The sequence below is a fragment of the Anopheles coustani genome, chromosome 2 (assembly GCF_943734705.1).
Source record: "Anopheles coustani chromosome 2, idAnoCousDA_361_x.2, whole genome shotgun sequence".
Taxonomy (NCBI): Eukaryota; Metazoa; Arthropoda; class Insecta; order Diptera; family Culicidae; genus Anopheles; species Anopheles coustani.
In genome coordinates this window covers 47,282,126-47,308,777 of record NC_071289.1, presented here as the reverse complement: position 1 = coordinate 47,308,777, position 26,652 = coordinate 47,282,126, and the positions used below count along the sequence as shown (strand labels likewise).

The window sequence follows — 26,652 nt, the reverse complement described above, 5'->3', positions numbered from 1 at the left end:
CGGATAGCAAGTTTAAGCTCCTATATGGTCTCGTAATGTCTCCCATCTTCATAAATCTCTTGAACTAGCCTTCCACAAACATTTCACATTGGATTAAGGTCTGGGGAAACGGCTGGCTAAGACATTGTTTTGATACCCGACCGTGCAAGGTGAGTTCTTGTTATCTTGCGTGCGTGTACGGCAGCATTTTCTTGCTTAAAAATGAGCTGTTGGGTGTTGTGATTTTCCAGATAAGGCTTCAAATGATTCGCCAGGATGTCGATAAACATATCGCTGTTCATACGAGTTTTGGTACAAGAGCCAATTCACTTCTACTATGGCCGCTTAACGCAGCCCAAAACATGACCGAATCACCTTCAAAATTGCGACGATAGAAAAATCGTGCTATCGTCTCAAATCTCTCCAATAATGGATGTAACTATCCGATCCATCAATATTTCACTTTTTTTCATCAATATAATCCACCTAACATAAATTAATGATTTAAAATCTGAACAAGACTGCAAACGGACAACTTACGTTTCTCCACTCATTCTTCCATGTCATATTTTTTGTAGCAAACTCCAATCTAGCGACTTTTTGGTGAAGTTTGAGGGCAGAAACTTTCTCCATGGACTCTCTTATAATATCAGAACATGAGTTCAAAGCTCACAACACAGCATTTTTGTGTACATTCAACCAGAAATCGTTTTTTCTCCTACGGCAACCTTTGGTTGAATTGAAAGCAACTTAAAAAATCCTCCGATTATCACGCGAGGAAAGATTTTGAAGACGACCAGGAGACTTCTGAAGCCCATATTAACTGGAATCTTTTACATAATCGTTAATGACGTATGTGAATCTATTTATTAGCACAACAATCTCATGATTTGACTTGCCATTAAAGCGATAAGCAAACAATTTTCTCGTTCCTAGAGTGGTTTTCTGCTTCTAATTCCAATACTTTTGGCAACTGATAGCGTAGCTAGGAACTGGGTTGCTTTGTTAATTTGAATGATTTTTGAAGTGAAACTATCATTATGGGACACTCCATTTTTTAAATTTTTGACCAAAATGTAATTATTAATTTTTTTTTTTCTGATAAATTAGAAGTGAAACACATTTCTTTTAGATTAAGGAATATGTATCTGTCGTTTATTTTACCTTGCGATCATTTAAAATAGCATATGAGCGAAAAAATTGGGTGAGGCTATCATTTTGGGACGCAGTGTATAGATGTAGCCGGCCGTCAGAGTGTTAAAGTGATATCTGAGGTAAGCCAAGTTTCTGAGAGAGAAAACACTTCGCAGTTATGTTGAAATGCTAGATCCTTAAAAAAATCTACAAAATGCAGTTCCATTGGAGAATGTTGGTCATTTCAGAGTTTAATCGTCTAGACGCACCAACGACTTCAAAGCAGGCCATTGCTCCACCCATTGCTTAAGAGCGCTTTGGATCAGGGGCAAGGTAAAGGCAGCCAGGTTTTTTAACACTAGAATCCATTTGGGTCATTTTGACCCCAACGAAATTTTCGATTTTAATATCTCGAAAACGGCTGAAAATTTTTACAAAAAAAAAATAAGGCTTTTCTTAAAATTCTAAGCTATATCTAAAACAAAAATTTCAGATTTTTCTGTTCGACCGGTTCTGAGAACCAACTTGACTATACCTTGAATGCTTTTTAGGGGTCATTTTGACCCCTACTTGTAAAACGCTATTACTTCACTATTTTTGAAGATTTTTCCAAATCCGTAAACTGTTACTTTTTGGTATATAGTATTTAGTATATTTAGTATATATGAGATATATATCTAACGCCTTTCGTCCAGGCATGAAGAACACCAAATATTCTCCCTGCCATGACTCCGGACACGAGCCATCACTCGTTTTCTTGGATATCGTCTCACCCAACGGCTGGGAAGCTTTACGCTTCGCGGAGTCACCTTTACCCTTTACCAAGGTGAAAGGTCCGCCGTCGCCGTCGGTTAAGTCGACGGTCTCCTCGACTTCCATAGATGGATCACCCCTCCAACGCCAAGGGACCAGAAAACACTCCCCGGTAAATAAAAAAAAAAAAAAAAATTCGGGAAAAGGTATGAGACGATACTTTTCGACTAACCCAAGGAGGCAAGTCGAAACGGTAAAAGAGTAAATGAGGCCTCGGCCGCCATGTTTTCGATCGTGGCTACACCTCTTGTGGACGTTTAAACTGAATGTATGCAATTGGTGATACATTAATTCGTTAAATTTCGGCTACGCAATCAACCTAGGGGTGCGGTATGAGGGGCGCCCACGGGCCCCCCTTATTTCTCAAAACTATAACAAACTCATTTCTTCGGCTAAACTCATTGTTTCATGCTGTTCATCATGTGTGGTATAGTTTACTTACTAGTAACTCAACATGTAAAAGTATATTAACCCGCATTCAACCTCCACTGCGTGATTAGTTTAAACCGTTATGGTCTTTTAAGCGAACCGTTAGCGTTCAAAAATTCGAAACGAATGCATGTGTCGCGCTTTGCATAGCTTCAGGCGCTTAATGTGAACCAGCAGGAAGAGGAGAATCTAGCCCGGGGCCTCATTTACTCTTTTACCAATTTATCTTTTTATTTTATTTATTCAACGCATGCACCTGAAAGTTATGCAATAGGTGACACATTAATTCATATTGGATATTTGAACCGTTCGAATTTCCGTTCTGCTTTTCCGAATTTTCGGGGGTCTGCGACAGCCAAGCGGTAGCGCCGGTTAGAAAATCGGCCCATGAGCACCGGGGCTCACCACCTCGACGGCGTGGGTTCGAATCCCAACCGATATCGGACTCGCTCCTGTACGAGAGTATCCACGTACACATAGGGTAAAAGCCTCGTAAGCCCTTAACGGGGACTACATTACCAACAAGGTCCTTCACGCCAAGACGAAGAGGTAGAAGAATTTCCGTTAGAAGCTGTAATGGTTAGAAATAATCGGTTAAACTAACCAAGATCATAAACCAATGAGTTGGGGTGAAAAAATGAGTATGAAACGGTAGCGCGCCAGCAGCGAGCGTAGCGAGCAGACTGCGCTAGGTTTACCTAAAAAGGGAGTTTGTTATAAATTTGTGAAATACCGCACCCATATATTGATTGCGTAGTCGAATTTTCATACACTCATGCTAGTAATGCATGAGGGAGTTCATGTTTTACATCCTGTCTAGTATAACCATAATCTTTAATTTAACGAGACATTCAATTCAAACGGTTCACACAGCGGCATTTGTTTCAGCCATTCCATACCTTTTAGGTACATCCGGTACTTGTGATTATCCCCTCAATTCTGTTGCGATCTCTCATTGTCTCACAGTGCTCTCTTGGGAAGAAAATAGCACACAGCTGAAGCAGACCAGCAAGTTATGTGTTCAAGTGTGCCAGCACCACGAGATCAAAAAAACGTGGTCATAGTCAGCTATCAAAATGCACGGGCATTGTTATCACACTCTTTCATTATTGGTCTGCTTTCTTTTTACTGTCTCCATCCATATTTTGAGAAATCCGCTACGGTGACTTTAAAAAAGCTGTGAAAAAGTTGTTAAAATAATATAATTTATTGTGAAACTAGCGCAGCTAACTTTAACCACTATGGTCCTATAGAAATTGAGTTTTTGTGCAAGTTGGACAATTACTTACCATAGTTTTAAAATTATAATTTTTCTCTAAATTAAAATCAAATGAAATTGAAAAATAATCAAATGTTTTGACTTTCTTATAAACAAGGTGGCTCAAGTAAACCAATAGATAGTTTATTACTGTTCAGCTTTTGGTTAGCCCACATTGCTTCTGAAAATTATGCTCACAAATCTCTCACTCGCTTATTTTCTACCTACAATGTGTTTGAAATGATGTCATTCGCAAAGTATTTAACCTGAAGATTTTACTACACCTATACATCTTCGTTGCACTGTTCTACTTAGTTTAGAAGTGAACTTATTACTGTTACCTCTTTTCAAAAAGTGTTCTGGGCGAAACGGCAACACATGTCTTCGACAGAAATCATTATTTAAAATACAATGTTGTGAAGTAATTTTTTTATCTCAAGATATTACACGGTGTATGCTTGGTATGTGTACGATAAAGAACGTGGTTTCAATTTTTAATCTGAAAAACCAATTTTGATTCTTCAGAAGGAGAAAGTTGGTCTGTCGCATTGCTTTTGTTGATGTGGAAATCGGGTCTCATTGATGTTGCATCAAACTTTGATCGCATCGTTGGAGTACTGGTGTGATGTGGACGTCTCACCGTTGACAGGTTCGTCTCGTCATATGAACACATCGCTAGGTAGGTTGGTTTTTCTCGGTGTCGTTGGGATACCATGTAGACACTTGGATTCGTCTTCGAACGTCACCATTTTTTCGCGAGGTTTGGAAACAGCAATCATGGTCGAGCTTGCAGCGTGTTGTGTAACAATGCTGCGTTTTGGCGGGGGTAGTGCGAGATCACCAACGCCTGAGAGATTGAACTCACTTACGCTCCGCGGTACAAAGTACTCTATATGATTTTCCATGATGCCGGTCGATCTACGCGCAGGGGTGTTGCGATGGAATGCGTTGGAGCGGCGGGGAAGTGAGTTGTACTCGTTCGGAACGATGTCATTGAGTTGATGTCAGGATTTAACAGGTCCCATTGTCACGGAGACCAGAGCAACGTCCTCCGTAGAAGAAGGAAGGGATTCTGGGATGGCGAATTTTTTAAGCCAAATGATGAGTTCAGTTTGGATGAGACTGAAGCACATTGCTACGACCGCCATTCCAATTATAATGTACGCCGACGCCGCGTACTGTGCAACAGTGCCCTTTGGCATGAGATCCCCGAAACCGATGGTGCCAAGAGACGTGAAACAGAAGTACAGACTCTCTAAAACACCCCAAGGCTGCAGTTTGTGGAATATCACTGCCCCGAGCGTAACATAGCAGATCAGTATCATGATGCAAACTGATATGGGTACCACGGATTGAGTCTGCTTACTCCCCGGAATACCATTTCGTAAATGCGAATTAAGCGTGTAGTTGCAAGGGTCGTGCAAGGGTCCACCATGGCTCCAGTTCCGTTGGTAGTTTTGATGTTGTGAGCGCTTTTGCAGTTCATTCGCTTTGCTGGTCATAGGCACACTTACACTACCGATGCTGGAGCTGCTGCTGTTGCTATTGTTGGTACTTGTCGACATTGACCGGAACGGACGAAGACGCCGAAACAGGCATCGCATGCCACTTGATAAACCCTCGCCTATGGCAGATAGGTATAGCAATATGATCGGTATTCCGAAAAGTGCATAAATCAGAGCCGCTACTCTGCCCCATTGCGTTCGCGGCGAAATGCCACTAAAGCCTGAAAAATATACAATAATTGGAGTAAGTAATAGGGAAAGTATAACTATATTTCAATAACCAATGTGCTTCTAGAACTTTTACAAATCTGTTATTTTTGCAACAGCCGAAATTGGCAAGTGACAGATCATCAAAACAAATTATCTTCTTCTTCTTGGCGTAAACGACCTCTTGGTCATGCCTGCCCCCGTTAAGGGCTTACGAGACTTGTTTCCCTGTTGTACGTGGATAGTCAGTCCTCTCGTACAGGGGAGGGTCCGGTCTCGGTTGGAATTCGAACCCACGCCGTCGAGGTGGTGAGCCCCGGCGCTCATGGGCCGATTTTCTAACCGGCGCTACCGCTCGGCTGTCGCGGACCCCCAAAACATATTATATAATTTGTAATTTACTTTTTGCGGATACGATGACTTTGTTTTAGTTTTTCCAAATCAATACTGCAATTAAATGGAGTTTTTATGGATATCGCAAATTTATTTACCCGTGTTTATCACCATTTTACAATGAAGATTAGTCACTGTTGAACCAAAATCAAATTTGTTTCAGCTTGTGTTTCGAAAATGTGTTAATTCTGGTTATTTTATATTTCAAAATCTAGCTACATGGATGAATGAAGTAGTATTTGAAACTCTACATACCAATGGTAGTTATAAGGGTCAACGAATAGAGGAATGCAGACGCGTATGTCCATTTGTAAGGCCGAACATGTTGCTGTACATTAGTAACCTGCTGTGTCCTTGATGCTCGTACCGCTCGCAGGATTGTATCCTGTATAAAAATCAATTAAAAGGAAAAAAATAAATTCCTCATGAAAAAACATCGTGTCTTAGACGTGCTTTTTTATGGTCCCCAGAACCCATAGATTATAATTGGATATTTAAAAGCAGAACGGAGACATGGTTGGAAACGATTAATATTAGTAGTATTTGGACACATTCGCATTGTTTGGACACATTCGCATTGTTTGAACTTACTTACTTATAAAAACAAACGTGAAAGACTGATTAATTTGCAATATCCTATTTAATTATTGATAAACTTTGGTTAGATTAGATCATAGTGACGACGCTTTCCAACAACTCTGGTGCATAATATAATCATTCTGAGATTCTTCTTCTTCTTGGCGTAAACGACCTAGTGGGTCATGCCAGCCCGTTAAGGACTTACGAGACTTTTACCCTATGTAGGTGGATAATCAGTCCTCTCGTAGGGGAGGGTCCGATCTCGGTTGGGATTCGAACTCACGCCGTCGAGGCGCTCATGGGCCGATTTTCTAACCGGCGCTACCGTTCGACTATCGCGGATCCCCCATTCTGAGATTATCTTACCTGAAAATGCAATACTTCTTGTGCAGCTAAGCGTGTCCAATTTTCCTTATAAAGTATATTCAAGTCTTCAGTGATGGACCACAATCGATCAACGGTCCTAGCAGGGATAGTAACAAATGTGGATATTTATTTCTATCAGTTGGTTTGTGATAGATTAGTCAGTTTAAAAAAAAGAAAACGATGATCCTCAACGTACTTGAGACGCATTTCAGCACTAACTAAATCATGTCTAGGATATGGCTTTGAAGCCGCAACGGACGTCTCGATCATATCTCCATCTTCAGTTTCTCCTTCAAGCGTGACAAAAAGGACCGAGCCTAGAGCGGTATATGCTAGCACAAGTACTAAAACGCCTGCAAGAAAATTATTGAAAACCAAATCCTGCTTTATTTTATTGCTTTGCGTTTAGCATGCATTTACTTACCAAAAGCAGATGCGCATTGAGATTTTGGCGCATGCTGACAACCACAAAGGTTAATGTTTTCGGTTTTATCTATTTTAGATGACGCAGTTGAAAAACACAACGACGGGCTCTGAGGTCGTGAGCTTACTCCGCTTCCGATGAAATTTGGTACTTGCAGTGGTGATTTTGGGTTCATTATGAAATTGGTGCTTGGAAGATGCTAAATTTCCTCTGATAATCCACAGTTTTAGACCATAAATGATTAAATTTTTATGATTTCGCTATATTCACAAACTCATCGTGAAGCTGCAATGAATAGAATTGGGGTTTATTATGCTTGGTTTGTTAGTACATCTTTGTAAAAATTAAAAAAATGTTTATAATTGTGAATCAAACTCGGGTTTCTTTAACTACAGTTATAGCTGGCTTAAATCGAAAATCATGTTGATGTTTATCTGTTTCATAAATTAATAGCGATCTTTCCATCAAGCCATTTTGTGATGTCGTCGTACGTCTCGGAATGTTGGGCAGCCACCCACAACAACCAGAGCTGCTGACATAAAATTTCATAACATAACATAACAGCTTATAACAGCTGACATTCATACTGCATATTGGTTTGCAAACGTGGTATAGACCAAAATTTTGTTTTGTCAACGAATGAAAAATAATTTTTATAACATCCTTTTAGCAAGCTTTAACGAGTTGATCGCCTCAGTGAACTCCGGTATCGGATCGTGAAACCGAAAAATGGCATCTTGAAATCCTTCATTGCATTTGTGAACTTCGTTTATGATTCTATAAACTCGAATATGAGATGCCTAAACTTATTATGCTTAAACGAATATGAGATGATTACCAGATTAGAGGTTGGTATGATGTGGGTTTCATAGATGCAAATTGTTTATACATACATAAATAGTCAACCATTTATGAATGTCTAAAACGTCATAACAAGGAATTCAAAATTGGTTTCAAAACTATACCAGTGTAAAAGAATGATGAGCATTGTTGCTGTCTCCCGCTATTTGGGTGACACGGCTATCCACGTATTGAATTGATTGTTGAAGATTGAGCTCATCATGATTTTTCCGTTGGGATCGGTCAGTTTTCTCGACATTGTCTCATACAAAAAGTAAACGACACACACACAAAAAAGGGAAAAAATGCTGACCGTGTCGAACTCCATTTTTCAAAATGGCTAACCATTTTTCAAAATGTTTTTTACCATTTTTATGGGACAGCAGCGAGAAATCTTACAGATCCCGACAGAAAAATGATGATGACCTCAAATATTTTCTGCATTACCGGATGCACCACAGCGTCCTAGCTAGGTTGAACTGCCAAAATACCGTTGGCATAATTAATACTTGACCAGAAAAAAGAGAAAAGGACAACTGAGAGAGAGAGAGAGAGAACGAGTGAGAGAAATAGAGAGAGAGAGATACAAAGAATGCAATAAAGAATGAAAGGGAGGGGAAAGGAGAGAAAGAGTGAGAGTAAAATACAGTAAAAGAGAGAAGGAGAAACTAAATTAAAAAGAGAAAGAGATAGCGAAAAAAGGAAAGAGAACTTGCTTGTAGTAAAGAAATGGAATGGAAGGCAATGGTAGATATAAATTTGTTTGAACTTCTGATGTGTTTTGTTTGACCCAATCAATTTAAACTACTTAATATTTTAATACGTAAAATAGTAGAACGCAACAGACACGGTTTAGACATATGAGTTCTCTTACACAACCATGCAAAATAACGTCCATAAAAGGAGCCTCCGTTTTACGTACTGCTTACCAAATTAAAAGTTTTTCAATGTGCAATTCAACCAGAGCAGCAGTAATCCATTACTTGTTTAATTTGCCATCAATCAATATTATGTTAAAATAAACTGATAATACTGCTTTCTCTACATATTGTCAATCTATGTCTGTTGTACTTATGATAAGCCATATTGATACATTTCCGTACAATATTTATATTAAACACATAAGTAACATACCTCGGGAGCCTTCTAGGTTCGTTTTATGTTTTATTCCCGTTTTCTTTGGTTTCTTCACTGTTCGATCATTAACAAAATATGCTTTCTTTTAACCCGATTTATTTCATATTTGCTTTTAATGTTTTCACCAATGGACAAGAAGGAAGAAATCAAAATTTCGTTCACCAATTATTCGTTCACCAATCCACTGAAAACATCCGACCACCATAATTCGATTCAGGTTTAGGAAATCTCTCCAACGGAAATGGTTTTAGTACGCCTGCACCGTGAGAGATCCTTCTTCCGGGGTTTTTGCAAAGATGCTGTCAGAAAGTCAGAGAGCAGTATCCTTGTTTGATTCTCACAGCTCTTAAGCAAGATCTGTGGAACTGGCAGTATGTAGGGGATTGCTTCAATTGTTGTGGAAAACTTTGGGTTGGAGTCTTATTTAGATGATTTTAGAAATTGTTTAACCTGCATTTGAAACAAATTGATTAAAACGAACATATTTAAACTTCACTTTATTCATCACTGTGTTTCCATGAGAATATATTTTTTTCACGGCGATAATATAGTCAATAAAACACGGTGACACTGTTGTTTTTCTATAGCTCATACTATAGCTATAACTATTACGCTGTACGGTTGGAGCTTTTCATTTATCACGGAATTTTCAAGCGGTCAGTTTGCGGTTCCATCGGGTCAGCACAGTTATTTGAACGATAAAAATATTCACTGATACTTTATCGTTACTACATCCGATTGGAATTGAACCGATTTGAAAATAAATTCATGCTACGGTTGAAAGTCGTCGCAATTAATTCACTACAAAAAGCCACATAAAATATTCCAATTTCAATTATTCCACCAACGCGCTCCATTTTTATTTTCAATAAAATTTGTATAAATAAGCATTCACAATTTTGTTTGTAATTTATCAACAGTTGGACACATGCCTGGTTTACTTTTTCACATACACCCAAGAATCTTTTTTCCACCAATACAACCATCAACCTCTGTAGGCAAAAAGGAGCGAACTAAAGGGATATCGTTACCGAGTTAACTCAATACCAAGGACCTACACACCGCTTTGCATCAATGCTGAGCTTGTTTTACAGAGCAGTTCTTCGTTACCTTTCCATGGAGTCTCGCGAATTACTAATTTATCTGTCCTACATAGAGAATATTTTGAGAGTTGAAAAGTGACCACCCCGCATCTCGTATTACTGTACATTCTTTACTACTGAAAGAGACCTATTCGAGAGATTGAGAGTACTTTTCTCAATTCTATTCAGTTTCCCTTGCAAAAAATAGAGGGGCTGCACCTCAGCAGCTAGGAAGGTGTTAACGTTGGCTCATGCGCATGGTCGATGACACAAAATGGTACACATTGTGAAGCAAGAGAAAAAAGTTTCGCTCATTCCAGCAAAATTTACATTGCTTCATTCCTTCGTCAGATAGCTTCATTATCCATGACACGGGATTATTGTTCTTTTTCATACCATCTGCTCTAGATCAGTGAATTTTAGTAGCTTTTACTTCCTAAGTTTATATGACAACAAACATAACCTTACAGTTATTGTGGGTCACCGAGACACATAAAATTTAATTTAATTTATCTAGCCAATTTCGGATGATTTTATTTTAACCCCAAATTGATTTTATGAATGCGGTTTGGATAAGGCTGGAGCAAACTTACGAAAAGAACTCAATCTTTATGAAATACTACATTCAACTTGTAACCGGAATTATTTTTTTAAATTAACATGAAGAGTTCTAGCGTTCAACAACATGCGCAGATGCCAGAATAACTGCTAGATATCGCAGTTTGCTAAATACGAGGAGTATTAGCAAGGAGTATTGTCAATCTTGTGGAAAGCCTAATCCATGTGGAAAGTCCAGGTAACATGGTTTATATCCAGAAATTCTATGCTTTGTGTTCATTATTAATCCGAGACGTGATCGATACGTACTTATTCGGAGATCATGCTAGTGGAATGGACTGCTACTTGCTAGTAGTTCATCCCCGCGGGTCTGTTATTCATGTTAGGAGCGGCTCGAACCAGCGTCTGTTCCCCATGTTAGGGGCGGCTGTACACCCTGTCCTGGCATCCTACGGGACGTAAAACAGCTAGGATGCGTTGTTCCACCAACGAGATAGGAGGCGGGGGGAGAGGCCTAGCAAGCCACCGCCTGTAAAAATCGCAACGAACAGTCATCAAAAAGAGAATCCGATTTGGACCAATCATGCCAGACCTACGCGACGAAAAAAGGACTACGATTGGAAACTCGGTACATGGAACTGCAGGTTACCTCACCCGCGAGTACCAGAATACTCGCAGAAGAAGTGAGAGCCCGCGGCTTTGAAATAGTAGCATTTCAGGAGGTTCGCTGGAAAGGAGTCTCGGAGCGCCCCTACCGTAGCGATTGCATGATCTACCAGAGTGGTGGAGATACAGTGACCGGCAGGAAAAAGTGCCCACTTCGAATTTTGTTGATTTTCGCTCAATATTTTTCTCTCAATCAAACTAAATATTCTGCAAGTATTTTTCGTATATTGATTTACATATTTCATATAAGATCCACTAATGAGTAAGCGAAAACAAACATATTTTGGTTTTGAGAAAAAAATAATAAAAAAAAGTATCTAAAAAAACAGTGACATGAAAAAGTGCCCACTTCAGTTATTCATTATTATACATAAAAATAAGAAATTATAAATGCATTTTGATATTTTATGTGTTCTCTTTTAGCTTTTAGAACCTGCTGAAGGTGTTTTGGCATACTTTCTACTAGGATTTTTAGTTTTTGGAGATTTTATTCCTCTCATGCGCGCATTAGAGCTTCAAAATTGTCGTTTTTATTCGATACATCAGTTTTGTCCACCCTGGCATCGAGAATTGCCCACAAATTATTAATCTCCGCACTCTGAGGCGGCCATTTCAACAGTTTTGTCCGACAAGACGTCGAACTTGGCCCCGCCGGGCTGCGTCAAACTTGCCCCCACCGGGAGAACGAACTTCTCTTCAAGACCCGTCAGGATCAGTGAAATCTCCGAGTGAGTGATTTTGTTGCAGGATGTTTATGTTTATGTTGTAATCTGCAGTCTTAACACCGTTAATGTTCCCAAGGCGCCCCACTCCACTGGACGAAAAACAACCCCAGACCACCATATTGCCTCCTTCATGGCATATTGTGCCTCCTTCGATCTGCACTGTATACGTTCATACCATCTTCGATTAAAACGTTCAAATTTTGATTCGTTAGACCATAGAACCGTTTTCCAGTACTCTAGAGGCATAGCAGCATGTTCCTCAGCGAGCTTAAGACGCTTGGCCTTATTGGCCTTGCTGATATAAGGGCGCCTCCTATCAAATCTGCTCTTTAACTCGTATGCAACAAGCCGGCGACGGATAATTCATTCAAAAACTGATGGCTGAAGTATTTACATGATCTCCCTGACAGTTACTTTTGAATTTTTCTTGTCCTCACGAATTATTTTAGCGTCCATGCGCGCATCTGTTTCGGGCTTGTCTCCTCTACGAGGGCGATCCTCCACCGATCGGTGCGTTTAAAATGTAACTATGAATTTTCCTTCCGCTGCGTTGTGGATTTCGTGCTTTGAATAAGTTACTTTAATGTAGATAAGTGCCATAAGAAATATTTTATGCTATTTAATTTCTCGTAACACTCAAATTAATGAGATACCTAAACCTAATATAAACAAATTGTATATTTACAACCAAACATGAATTAAAAACGTGATCATACGTGTATAAATGTCAGAAATAGTGCTAACAAACCTAAAAAATATTAAAACGCAATAAATTGGTTAGCTCTCAATGCAAAACTTTATGCAAAACTCGAAATTTCAAAGTGGGCACTTTTTCATGTCACTGTTTTTTTAGATACTTTTTTTTATTATTTTATTCTCAAAATCAAAATATGTTTGTTTTCGCTTACTCATTAGTGGATCTTATATGAAATATGTAAATCAATATACGAAAAATACTTGCAGAATATTTAGTTTGTTTGAGAAAAAAATATTGAGCGAAAATCAACAAAATTCGAAGTGGGCACTTTTTCCTGCCGGTCACTGTAAGCACGAGCTCGGTACGGCGTTCCTTGTTATGGGTGCTATGAGGAAGCGGATGGTGGCCGATCAACGACAGGATGTGGAGGTTGAGGATACGTGGACGTTTCTTCAACCTGAGTATTATTAATGTGCACAGCCCGCACCTTGGGAGCAGTGATGACGACAAGGACGCCTTCTATACGCAGCTCGAGAGGGAGTACGACCGCTGCCCACAACAAGATGTGAAGATCGTCATCGGAGACCTAAATGCTCAGGTCGGGCGAGAGAAGGTCTATAAACCTACGATTGGTAGCTTTAGTGTCCACCAGCTAACCAACCAAGCACATGAACATCCGTAGCACCTTCTTCCAGCACAAACCTCGTTTCAGCTACACCTGGAGATCACCACAGCAGACATATTCTCAAATAGACCACGTTCTCATAGACGGAAGGCACTTCTCGGACATCATCGACGTACGTACTCGGACCACTTCCTGGTTATGGTGAAGCTACGGCAGAAGCTCTGCGCTGTCAACTAACTGAGTCACCGGCCTACCCCACGCCTAAACACGGATCGGCTGCGAATACCTGCTGTTGCCGAGGGCTACGCGTCAGCGCTTGGGGAAGCGCTACCGGACAACAACGCGACCGCCACGATGTCCCTCGATGACCACTGGCGTATGGTGGAGCGAGTCATCAGCAGCACAGCCGAGCAGACACTGGGCCATAAGCCACGTAACCAGAGGAAAGAGTGGTTCGATGACGAGTGCAGGCGGGCACTATCCGAGAAGAACGCAGCGCGCGCCCGAATGCTGCAGCGCGAAACCCGTCAGAACGTGGAACACTACAAACGACTGAGGACACAGCAAACCCGGCTCTTCGAGAGCAAGAAGCGCCGCTTCGAGGAGTCGGATGAACAACTGATGCAGCAGCTAACTCAGTCGGGGGAAACTCGCCAGTTCTACAGGATGTTGAAGAAGACACAAGGCGGCTTCACGCCAAATGTCGCAATGTGTCGTGACGAGGAGGACAACATTCTTACGGACGAGCGAGAGGTGATCGAAAGGTGGAAGTGCTACTTCAACGGGCACCTGAACGGAGCGGAATTGGGAGAGTCCAGCAGCGGCGCAGGCAGAATTGAGCAGCACATTAGCCAGGAGGTAGATGACGAGGTGCTCCCACCATCCTTGGACGAAGTCACTAGTGCCATCAAGCAGCTGAAACAGAACAAAGCAGCTGGCAGCGATGGGCTGGTGGCAGAACTATTCAAGATGGGTTCGGTAGAGCTTGCCGTCAGTATGCTCCAGCTAATTGTGAAAATCTGGGAGCAGGAAAGGATACCGGATGACTGGAAGCTGGGTGTCATCCACCCAGTGTACAAGAAGGGTGACAGAATGGACTGTGCCAACTTTCGAGCCATCACAGTCCTCAATGCCGTCTACAAAATCCTATCCCAGATACTCTTCTGCAGACTCGCGCCCCTTGCTACAGATTTCGTCGGAAGCTACCAACCTGGGTTTGTTGGAGGCAAATCCACCACCGACCAGATCTTCCAGATCCCGACGCACCACCTCTTCAACGACTTCAAGGCGGCCTACGATACCATAGACAGGATGGAGCAATGGAAGACCATGCGGCAGTACAGCTTTCCCGAGAAGCTGGTTCTTCTGCTAGAGGCCACAATTTTTTTTTTTGGACAAGGGTTCACATTGGCGTGGCCCCGTGAGACCATAACCAACATTACTCCCTCCTCTTGCCCTTCGCCTTCCGTCACGCTCTACACCTAAACGGTAGAAGCAGTGACGGAAGAGGCATCTGTCCCTAGGTTAAAATCTCAGTTTACGGACGCAGTGGCACGCAACTAACTCCTGAAGGGTGAAAGCGCGTGTTACTAAAAGTGTAACAGGTACTACCTTGACTACCAGGGGCTATTTCCCAAGCCTAAAGCAACGGACTCGGTGCAGTACAACTTAAGCGGCTCAGAAGATCGATCCGACAGCTGACTTATCTGACACCACTGCCTCCTAAAAACCCGTAGATGGACTTGCTCTCGGTTCCGATACCATCCGGATTCGTCAGCCCGCAAAACTAGGCTCCTGCCTTGTCTACGTGCTGGGTCTCCGGTATCTGACACTTCTGATGTTCCTCGCTGGCCCGCAAAACCAAGCCGCCGCTTGGTCTACTTGCCATCCACCTTGGCCTGTTTGGTATTGTATCAGGCCCTGAACTCGACCGCTGTCCAAGATGATGATCCGCGATGGCTTGATCGGCGATCGGAGGCGAAGGCGTTACACCCCCGACGCCTCCATCACCAAAGCTTCACAAACATCGAGTACTTTGTCTTGATCCTACTTGTGATGAAACCAGCCGCAAAATCACTTATCTCCTCAGAGTCGGACTTGCCCTCGTCCGCTGGCCTTGTTGTGCCAGGCCCTTGACAGACCGGTTTCTGGTTTGACAAGACCACCGTCGCATAGGTACCACCTTGGTGCCAGCGCTCACCGGTGCATCCCTCATCGACATCAGTCAAGTCGCCCCATAGGCCGGCCTGTCATCCACACACTGTGCGCTTGCGCGCCTGCACCCTCTTTGCCACGAGCGACCCTTCCGTTCTGCTGCTGGTAGACTTTCGATGGTGACTCACCCATTATACTCGCCCACCAGCAACCCCAGGAGATTGGAACCAGGACGAGAACCAACTCCTTCGTAACCGGACGTCCACTCGTAGCCCGCGCATCGGTCTAGGTCCTGCGCCCCGGGGAGCAACAGAGCACAGCTTGACTTCGACCTCTGCGACTTCTCGTGAATCTTCCAGGAGAGTGAATCCCTTCCGAAACACTCCCTACGTCTTCGCGGTCCTGTCCACTGACATAGGGTCCATCCTAACCTCCGGAGAGGCTAAATAGACCAGAGGGCTAGATATCTAAAACCAGGATTAAAGATACCTTACAAGGCCCGTTCCGTCTGCGGCACACTACCATAACCCTGGCCCATCAGGGCATCACTCTGATAGTGGACGGGAGGGCGGATATCCCTCCCACCCGGATCTCTGCTCGTCACCCCTGTCTCCAGGGGGTCCAGTAGCGCCACGAGGAGACCAGTATTTCAGGCGTTCACGCCGTCATACCGTTTGACCGGAATGACCCCGCAAAGACTGCGAGCCCGCTAGAGGCCACAATGGAGGGGGTGCAGTGTAAGGTGAGGATTTCGAACATGCTGTCGGATCCGTTCGAATCTCACCGGGGTCTGAGGCAAGGTGATGGACTCTCCTGCCTTCTATTCAACATCGCTCTGGAAGGTGTCATGAGAAGCGCGGGCTTCGACATCCGTGGCACGATTTTCACCCGCTCTCTCCAATTCCTCGGCTTCGCGGATGATATCGACATCATCGGGCGGAACACTAGGACGGTGTGCGAGGCGTACATCCGACTGCAACGCGAGGCCGCAAGGATTGGACTAATGATCAATGCGACGAAAACAAAGTACCTGCTCGTCGGAGGCTCTGACAGTGACAGAGTCAGGCTGGGGAGCAGTGTATCAGTGGACGGCGACGAACTTGAGGTAGTAGAGGAGTTTTGCTACCTCGGCACTGTCGTAACTCCGGACAACAACGTGAGCTGCGAAATCCGGAGGCGCATTGTTCAGGGGAATCGTGCCTACTATGGACTCCACAAACTCCTGCGGTCCAGATGGCTTCTCCCACACACGAAATGTGTCATATACCATACGCTGATAAGACCGGTCGTTCTCTATGGGCATGAATCCTGGACTCTGTTCACGGAGGACGCCAACGCCCTCGCAGTCTTCGATAGACGCGTGCTCCGGTCTATCTTTGGTGGTGTGTGCGAGCAGAGCGTGTGAAGGAGAAGAATGAACCACGAGTTAGCTGAGCTGTATGGCGAGCCGGGCATCCTGACGGTGGCGAAGGCCGGCAGGATTCGTTGCTTGGGGCATGTCATGAGGATGCCGGACTCATGCCCCACCAAGAAGGTGCTCACCAGCGACCCGCCCGGCACGAGACGACGAGGAGCTCAGCGAGCTTGGTGGATGGACCAAGTGGAGCAGAACCTGCGAGACATCGGATGCGACCGGGGTTGGAGGGCTGCAGCCATGGACCGAGCTACCTGGAGGGCTGCAGCCATGGACCGAGCTACCTGGAGAACGATTGGTGACCAGGCCATGTCAGCACGACGTGCTCAACTGCGAGCGGGCCATTGAAGAAGAAGAAGAAGCTAGTGGAACATTCATGACAAAGTTCGATTATTACGGATTGCTGGGAGATATCGGCGTAAATGACGAAATATATACAGCCCTTTTCAATGGATAGAGAAAACTTTAACGCGTTGATCGCCTTTGTGAACTCCGTTATCGAATCGTGGAACCGGAATATGACATCTTGAAATCCTTCAGGGCATCTGTGAAGTTCGTTAATGATTCTATACACTCGAATATACGATTCTTAAGGCCTTTTAAAGGCGTTTTAAACTATTCCAACTTTCACTTAACAGCAACTGTCAAACACTCATTTCACTTATGTGAAACCCAACTTAGCACGTCTAAACGCGAAATAAACAAATAATTTGAGTTGTGCAACTAAAATTTCACTTAACGTCGCCGGGCTAGAAATTTATTTCACAGCAAGTTTCATGCTTGACAGCTCGTGCAACTGACATCTTTGGAAGGCGTCAACAGTATAAAACCATTTAAAATGAACGTTAAACGAAATAAACAAAGTCGTTTTAAGCGATTTATGTTTACGTGCATAATTCACAACGTTAAATGAGTATTATTAGTAATTTTAGAGATGAAATAACAGCTCATTTACAATTCTACATAATTTGTTTACTGACTCATCATTGCCGGTTGACAGTTAATTTGTTGTGAGTCGAATAAATGCGTGATGCGTTCGGAAACTTTCAGTCCACTGAAATGAAGACGACTGAAAGTTTCTGTTGCATGAAAGTTGCTGTCATTTATCTGCACCTTTAAACTTCATTACGGGCTTGTGAGATTCGAGGCCACCCTGTGAACGGTTTTGCTCGAATCAGTTCATTTTACAGGCGAGGGGTAGGGAGAATATCACCTCCGCGACCCTCTACTGTGGACAAGAACAAGATAGCTGCTATTGATGCTATGCCCTGACTCTGTCTTCCTCATTGGGTCTTGCATTTGTGGTTAACGCGGAATAAAAACCGGTTGATGGTGTGCGTGAAGCGTAAGGCACCCTGCGAACGGTTTTGCTCGAATCAGTTCATTTTACAGGCGAGGGGTAGGGAGAATCCCATCGCGACGACCCTGTACTGTGGACAAGATCGAGATAGCTGCTATTGATGCTATGCCCTGACTCTTTCTTCCTCATTGGGTCATGCATTTGTGGTTAACGCGGAATAAAAACCGGTTGATGGTGTGCGTGAAGCGGAAGGCATGTGCATTGTATGCGTGTTGAAGATTCTCTTTTAATGCTTTCTGCTGTGTGCAAAAAGAGCGTGCATCAAATGTGCTATCTCTTTCACTCTAATTGGACCTTTGTTTGTTTGTATGTGTTGTGATTTTTTTCCATGTTATTGGCACAGCTGATTGCTGAGCAATGTGAATGTCTCCAGATTTACAAGCGTTAGAAATTGGTAGCAATCGCCGTACGGTTCTGTTAGTTTCAATAATGTGAATGACGATTATTAACCAAAGGCTTTGGCTCACTTCTTTGAACCGAAATCCAATGAACCTTTACTCAAGCTGATACGAGCATACGTAAATTGAATTTACCTTAATCAACCCGTACAACATGCATACAGCGGCATTATTGAGGTTGTTGTGCTAATGTGATAACGCATTACCACCATATTTCAACCCATTGCAATTCATACATTTTTATTTCTTTTTTTAATGTAGTTATTTCATTCGTGCAATTCTATAGTAAAACGTACGAAGAACAATGAAAATGAACAAGTAAAACGACAAATAAAGAAATTACTTAGTTTCATGCATGCAATTTCATTCCATTACCTTGACGCATTTTCATTCCGCAATCAAAACAATCCCCATGCATGCATCGAACACATACACCATTCATATCATTGACGTCGAACAGCTGTGAGTGAAACCATCCGTGCTTACAACTGAGCGGAGCAAAGTCGTGCGCCGTGATGGGAGAGAGAATGGAACGTCATGGAAACCAATGTCCATTCCTCGTAGGTTAATATTGGATGTTAAGCAAGCCGTAGACGTTACATATTAATCTGTACTGATGTTTGACGTCTACAGCTTTTCCTTAGCTCTTTCCAACATCCCTCGAGATATTCGGGATATCTGGAGGGATGTTTGACAGACGATGGGTACGAGAGAACAAAGGAAATCTGTAGTCGTCAAAGATCTGCACAGATAATTATGTGACGTCTACGGGCTGCTTTAAACCTCGGGCATCGCCAACTGACAAATAGCCCAGAGTGATTATTGCACTGACTTATCCTATCGAGACAACATGACGACAAAATAGTAGAAAAAGACGCATTGGTGAGAAATGAAGACGAGCTGGGAGAAAGAGTGGGGCTGGGCATAGTAGAGAGCGGAATACGAGGGCAACTATGTTTTTGCTCTTTTTTGCCTGGCGCGCTTGGTGTGCGTGCCACCTCTGACTCAATGTTGTGTTCGTGTAATCCGACCCCCCGTTAAGCGGAAATCGGGGGGTACAAAAGAAAAAGGCAAAAAACTGCTCGATTTTCAGTGTACCGCCGTTCGCTGGGCAGTTTGTTGCAGGTTTCATACCCGGGGTCCACACTACAGCGCGACGTCGCGTGACAGGCGCTGAACTCCATACAAATCCGATTGGCGCGAAATCGCGCAAGGTTTTTTTGTATGGAGTTCAGCGCCTGTCAGGCGACGTCGCGCTGTAGTGTGGACCCCGAGATAGATGCAAATTGTGTACACATACATAAATAGTCACCCATTTGAAAAAGACGTTACTGGTTATATACTCTGCTCACACGATCCTATACCGGAGTTCACAGAGGCGATCAGCTTGCTCTATGCATAGAAAAGGCTGTACTGTAGGCGCGTTTAACAACATTTAGAGTGTAAGCATATCTTGTATATACACACCTTGTAAGGAATTTGTCACAACTGTCAGAAATAAACAATTCACTTAAGCAAGCCGTAGACGTTGCGAACTTGTTCGCGCGAACAATTTGACAACCAGGCCTACCCGGTTGACAAAAATTCAAATTTTTTGCAGCTGTCATGTAGTACCAGCAAGTTTTTCCATGGCAGATTGCTGGGACTCTTGCTGGAACTACATAGTACCAGCAACAATGTCAATTTCTGTCAACCGGGTATGTTAACGAAAGGAAAGGAAGATATAAAAGTATATCTAGCAAAAATGGCGGATTCTGTCCATACGATGGCAATCAACGTTCATCAATGTTTCCAACAATGTTTAAGATTTCTAAACATTTTTCATGGCATATAGTTATCTTGGTAAAATATGTATCAATAGAAAGTAACAACATATGGTAATTAGTTAACATAACAAAAGTGAATTTAATTAGTGGCATGATAGAAAAACTGAACCAACACTTGCCCACATGAAACTGACTCGTTTTAATTAATAATTTACTTAAGGTTCGTACAGGATAAAGCTTAGCTTCGTTACCTTGTTGAATGCCAAACGGAACGCTGTCAACATTGCTGTCGTGCTGTGCCGAGAAACATTGCTGTCGTCTGGATCAAGGTGTATAAATATAGAAGGTGACTTTATGTCGCTTTGGAAGGGGTGCCATATTTGAGAAGAGTTATGTCAAAAGCCCAATCCTTTTCCGATACCCCCCTTCAAAATCCATATGAACACCACAGAAGTGTTATGTCAAGTCATGAAATGTCATTTTACACTGGACGACTTCACCTTCTAATTTATACACCTTGGTCTGGATGAACCTTTTGTTACTCGGGGTCCACACTGCAGCGCGACGTCCCGTTTCAAAAGTAGCCCAGTTTCGGCAAAACAATCGCGCAAGGCAAGCGCGACAGAGGCAGGAGAGTATGTGGAAATATGTATGTAAGATTTAAAGGTGTAGCTTCTTTATTCTATAAACCTCTTCCTTTAAACTCTGACTTAAAACTGCCTCTACTACTGCTCGTTACTCCTTTTTATATCCTACTGTTTAATCTTTCCATGTCTACTCGATTGCTTTGCTACAGTTTAATCTTTCCATGTCTACTCGATTGCTTTTCGCCCTACCTCACACGGCCTTTCCTGACATATCTTCCGTCCCGGAAGACCTATACTTTCCCTATTCCATTAACATTACTCATTATCCTACCCGCACGGCCTTTCCTGACTTATCTCTTCCGTCCCGGAAGACTTGCATTTGCTTCCTTGCTTTGCTCACTTCACAATTTACTTTCTCAACTTTCTCAAAATCGGTTATAAGATTTTTACCTACAGTGATCTGGGTTCTTTGAATCACTCCTCTATCTCCTAGTTTGTACTTAGTCGGTGGAGGCCACGGCTCCTTTTGTATTGCCGGTGCATCCTTTTCACTCGTGTTCTTATGACTACTCGCAATTTCCGAAACAATATCCTCCTCGGAGCCATATTCGTTCGACTCCTTATCACTATCATAGCCCTCATCATCTTCGTCTTTTTCCTCCTCATCCTCATCATCTTCAGCATTCTCTAAGCTCCTTGGTGTAACTATTACTTCCCGTCCTCCGACGTTTGTCTTTAATACTTCGTTATCCTTCTTAGTACGGCGCTTTCGGAGAAATTCAATCTGCTCAGGGCACTTCTTGTTGCGAATCGATTCTTTCTCGATGAAATCCATCTCAATTAGCTGAGCTCCCGTTATGTTGCAGGCTCCCTTCAACAAATTAAAATTTTTGGTAACACCGAACAATTGTTGTTCATGATCATCGCTTGCTTCTTTCGCTTTCGCCAACTTATCAAAAGCTTCGTGCAATTCTCGCTCCAGTCGCCCATTCTCTGACGATAGCACTCGTACGCGATCATTCAACTGACACTGTTTCTGCTGACTGTCCTTCAACTTTTCTTCCAAAAACTGTATTTTCGGCACACACTCAATCAGCTTCGTTTTCTCCGCCAGCCGATCCTTTTCCGAGCTTCTCAATAGATCACGCTCCTGCTTCAACTTATCTTCATGTAAGATTTAAAGGTGTAGCTTCTTTATTCTATAAACCTCTTCCTTTAAACTCTGACTTAAAACTGCCTCTACTACTGCTCGTTACTCCTTTCTATATCCTAATGTTTAATCTTTCCATGTCTACTCGATTGCTTTGCTACAGTTTAATCTTTCCATGTCTACTCGATTGCTTTTCGCCCTACCTCACATGTATCACATTGGGGCGCAAACTCGGCTAAAATTTTTTTTTGAATTTTGAGGTAGTAATGCATGATATTTGTTTAGCTGCGTATTTTATGCACCCTGAGTGAGTTTGGCGCTTCCACATTTGAAATTCACTGAGAAAACTAACTTAAACAAACAACGACGATATTTTGGCCCGCCGTAGGAAGTATTTATTTCCACATCATCTCCTACTTGTTGAAGAGCAGTTTGTTTACGTTTCGGCACCCGAAAAAACTTTGGTAAAAATATCAATTAAAACGGAGTTTGATAACTGAATTACATTTGTGAAGGCTAGAAATAAGTGATAAAACGAAAAATCCGATGTTTCGTGAAGAATATTGCTCGTTTTGTTCGCGTTTGTGTTTCGGCTTGTTAACGTTCTGCCCAGCTGTCGGTTTGTGTACGTTTCGAATTGACATTTGACAAGAGCTAGCGCGACGTCGCGTTTTTCGTTGCTTCTACACTAGCGCGATTTGTGCGACATTTTTTTTGTATGGAGTTCGGCCGCCTGTCAGGCGACGTCGCGTTTCGTGACGGAACGTCGCGCTGTAGTGTGGACCCCGAGTTATAGTTTTGAGAAATAAGGGGGGCCCGTGGCCCCCCCTCATACCGCACTACTAGGTTGATTGCGTAGCCGAAATTAATGGTACACACTACGGTTCACTTACTCGTAGGTTGAATTTAACGAATTAATGTATCACCAATTGCATACATTCAGTTTAAACGTCCACAAGAGGTGTAGCCACGATAGAAAACATGGCGGCCGGGGCCTCATTTACTCTTTTACCAATTAATCTAATAGAGAACAGAGTACGTATTTCTCTTTTATTTACAACACATACTTAAAATATTAAAGTATAAATATATTTACAACAGGAATTGTTAAATTTAAGTATGAAGTAAAGGAATGACCGATGCATTCCTTCAATTTTCTAAATTATTTCAATTATTTATTTAACTTAACAGCGCGAAAAAGACGATCAAAAGTCCGACAATCACCTTCACTGCAGCTCCTTTACGATTTTGTTGTTTAACCGTTTCACAACCTGACTCGTGCGTGGTTCCACCTTCAGCTCTCGTACGTGAAGCTTTGCCAGATTGTCTCCGATCAGCAGGATTAGCTTTAGTTCAATCGGGTCCAGCTCTGTCGCGGTCAACACGGTTGCTTCGGTTGTGTTACTTCGCCCAGGTTCATCAACAAGGGATCAGGACGGACAATGATACTAACCGTATCGCTTGCCGATAGTCTTTGCCCATCGTAGACCGTCAGCTTGAAAACGTACCTTCCCGTGACAATGTCCGTTAACTGAAAGCAAGCAACGAGGAATAATATATTAATAGGCATTACAACAAAAGCCAACAAGGATCGTACTACAAGCAGGCTGTTGGTCACTTCCATCGATGACGGCGCCGGTTGCCAAACTTACCGGTTCCCGTGTCCAGAAGTAGCTAACATTCAGCACGACTACTTATCATATAGATTATCTTAAATAAAACTTCCCGTACGTCGATGCCGGTTGGATAAAGTTCTACAAGATATTATTGAACAATTTAGACACTTAATATTTTTCTAGTTCACAAAAATAGACTGGTCTGTTTTGTTTTGATAGAAAAAAAATTGTTGTTAACCAACACAATCTCACAATCATTCGTTTGACATTCTCACCGTCCGGCATACCGATCGTCAGTTCTTCTGAACGAGAGCAGCGTGAAAAGGAAAGGTTGTGATTCAGTCGCGTTGAACGCACTCTCGCACACCATGTTGTTCCGGACGCTGTCAAAATCAAGATAAATACACACTATATAAGGTAGCGGAATGTAGAGCATTTTGACGTCTTCACTGCAAAAAATCGAAAAATAGCATTTGACAGTATGCTGATACTCAAATTTGCCGGAAATCGTCCTTAGAAGATAAACAAACAACAACGCTCGAGAACCAAACAAACCGATTCTTCAATTGCTTTCGTTTTGTTCGCATGGAAAATGTTTAAGAAGCCGTCGGCCGAAGTGGGTCACCGATTTTTCAACGAAATGTATCGAAGTTTCACCTCACGTACCTTCTCGTTACTCGCATAGTTGTTTACATTCTATGCTGTTTATCACCATGCTGTCAAAAGCCACGGTCGCCATTTTCTAAAAAAATACCTACTACTTCAGTATTTAATCATCTTGGTCAAATGGTAGGCTGGGTAGTCAAGTTGGTATTCGAATCTTTGAAATTCGTGTAGGGATCGAATCTTCGAATCTTCCGAATCCCGATTCTTCCAACACTATTGCTAAGTTCAATCATTTCTTCTACGAACCAAAATATAAATACGTGCATGATGTTTTCTATACCAAAGTATATTACCCATTGGAAGCTTATAAACAAGTTTAACTTAAGGACTTTGTCAAACAGTTTCAAAGGATGTTGGAAGTGCAATCATAGTGAAACCAGTAACAATTTTTTTTGTGCTTCATGTGGTGTAATACGTGATATTCCTGCGAACGAAGTGGGTAACATGGGACTAAAAAAGGTAACCAATAGTTCTTAACCATCCTTTCATTTCTAGGATTTTTTTGATTTGCTGAACCAGAGAAAACAGTTCAAAATCGATCTACCAAAACTTACGCAGCACTTTCATCTAGCGCAAAACGCAGTACATCCGGATAAGTTCAGCCAAACATCTGACAAAGAAAAGGATCTCGCATCAAAGTGGAGCTCCCTTATCAACAAAGCCTTTAAAACACTATCTAAAACAACAGACCGTGGCAAATATCTGTTAAAACTTAACGGAATTGTGATTTCTGAAGATAATTCGACTATAGACCAAGCGTTTCTTTTGAAAATGATCGAGGTCAATGAATCGGTCGATGAAGCAGAAACAACGAATGAGCTGGAGACAATACGAAACAATGTTGCTCAAGACATTGATGAATTAACTGAAGCCCTTGAGACGTTTTTTGATGTCAAAGATATGGAGGCTGCAAAACAAGCTATCATTCGTTTGAAATATTTACAAAATATTGTTGAGACTATAAAAGAAAAGAAATTACGCTTCAGTCTTACCTAGCGCAATGTTTACATTGTTGATAGTAAGCTTCAGTCACAGTTTGACAGCGCAGCAGTGTGGTTAGCAGTGCACGGGCTTCCTGAAATAGGTTAGCGAGAAGTAGGGTCAACCTGGCCGCATGGTCGCAGTCAAACTATGACTCAAACAGAAAATCAGGATAATAATAGAAAATTAGTATATATGGCTTTAGTAGCCGGTCCTAAACTCAAAAGAGGTCTATGTAGGTCAAGCTAGCTTACGAAGACCCAGGAAGATGGATTCAATAGTCGTGCTGGAGTAAATCCTCTCTGAAGAAAAAAAAAGAAGATAGCAAGCTTGCATTACACGACGTCCAGACTACAGCGCGACGTCGCCTGACAGGCGCTGCATTCCATATATAAAAACCTTCCGTGATGTCGCACAAATCGCGCAAGGTTTTTTTTTGTATGAAGTTCAGCGCCTGTCTGGCGACGTCGCGCTGTAGTCTGGACGTCGTGTTGGATGCACACAGATATACAAAAAAATTCGTAGATTTTGAGTAAAAGATGTTATGTCCATAGAAGAGTTGTCCAAGGCAAACAACATTAAAATAATCTTTAAACCTAAAACAAAACTGGTAGGGTAAAAGTGCCCATTTTGGCTCACTTAGGGAAGGGTCACCACAAAATAAATCGTTGCATTAATTGTACCGATCATATCACGATAAACTGGGTATGATAATGTAGAGTAGCTATCTAAGCATGCATTAAAATTCATATTTTTTAGTCAATATCCGAAATATTATCAATATCCGAAAAGTGAAAGTAAATAGCAGATTATAAATTATTATTAAGATTATTAAAACCATAAAACACATAGAAAAGGCATTTTTCAGGTGGTCCAAAATAGAAGCAAAGCGGGCCAAAATAGCGACAAAAAGTCCACTTTTTGTCGCTATTTTGGCTCACCTGAAAAATGCCTTTTTTATGTGTTTTATGGTTTTAATAATCTGTAGTGTGGACAAGCATTTAGTTTATAGTAAGTTGCATATTGTAGTAGGTTAGTGTTAAGTTAGCGTTTAAGTATTAGTATTAAGGAAAGTTATAAAAAGGGTAGAATAAATTCCGTCGGGTCTCTTCTTTCTCCGACCGGACACCGAACAACACCTGC

The 26,652-nt window shown here is 42.2% G+C and overlaps 2 protein-coding genes across 3 annotated transcripts; one reads left to right on the top strand and one right to left on the bottom strand.

Annotated features, from left to right (window-relative positions):
* Positions 1-3,753: 3,753 nt before the first annotated feature.
* On the bottom strand, positions 3,754-9,125 carry LOC131262539 (potassium channel subfamily K member 10-like). Of its 2 annotated transcripts, XM_058264573.1 has the most exons (6): positions 9,062-9,125; positions 7,088-7,372; positions 6,860-7,016; positions 6,664-6,760; positions 5,974-6,103; positions 3,754-5,339 (listed from the first exon to the last, which is right to left on the bottom strand). In XM_058264573.1, exons 2-6 carry the CDS (start codon positions 7,260-7,262, stop codon positions 4,618-4,620), a joined length of 1,281 nt encoding a protein of 426 aa, XP_058120556.1. In that variant the 5' UTR covers positions 7,263-7,372; positions 9,062-9,125; the 3' UTR covers positions 3,754-4,617. The 2 variants fall into 2 exon arrangements, with proteins under 2 accessions (XP_058120556.1, XP_058120557.1); XM_058264574.1 differs by lacking the exon at positions 9,062-9,125 and having other exon boundaries at positions 7,088-7,411.
* A 15,630-nt stretch (positions 9,126-24,755) lies between these two features.
* LOC131262550 (iron-sulfur cluster co-chaperone protein HscB) lies at positions 24,756-25,829 on the top strand. Its single transcript, XM_058264586.1, has 2 exons — positions 24,756-24,963; positions 25,024-25,829. The coding sequence occupies exons 1-2, from the start codon at positions 24,793-24,795 to the stop codon at positions 25,522-25,524; spliced, it is 672 nt and encodes a 223-aa protein (XP_058120569.1). The 5' UTR covers positions 24,756-24,792; the 3' UTR covers positions 25,525-25,829.
* The last annotated feature ends 823 nt before the right edge of the window (positions 25,830-26,652 follow it).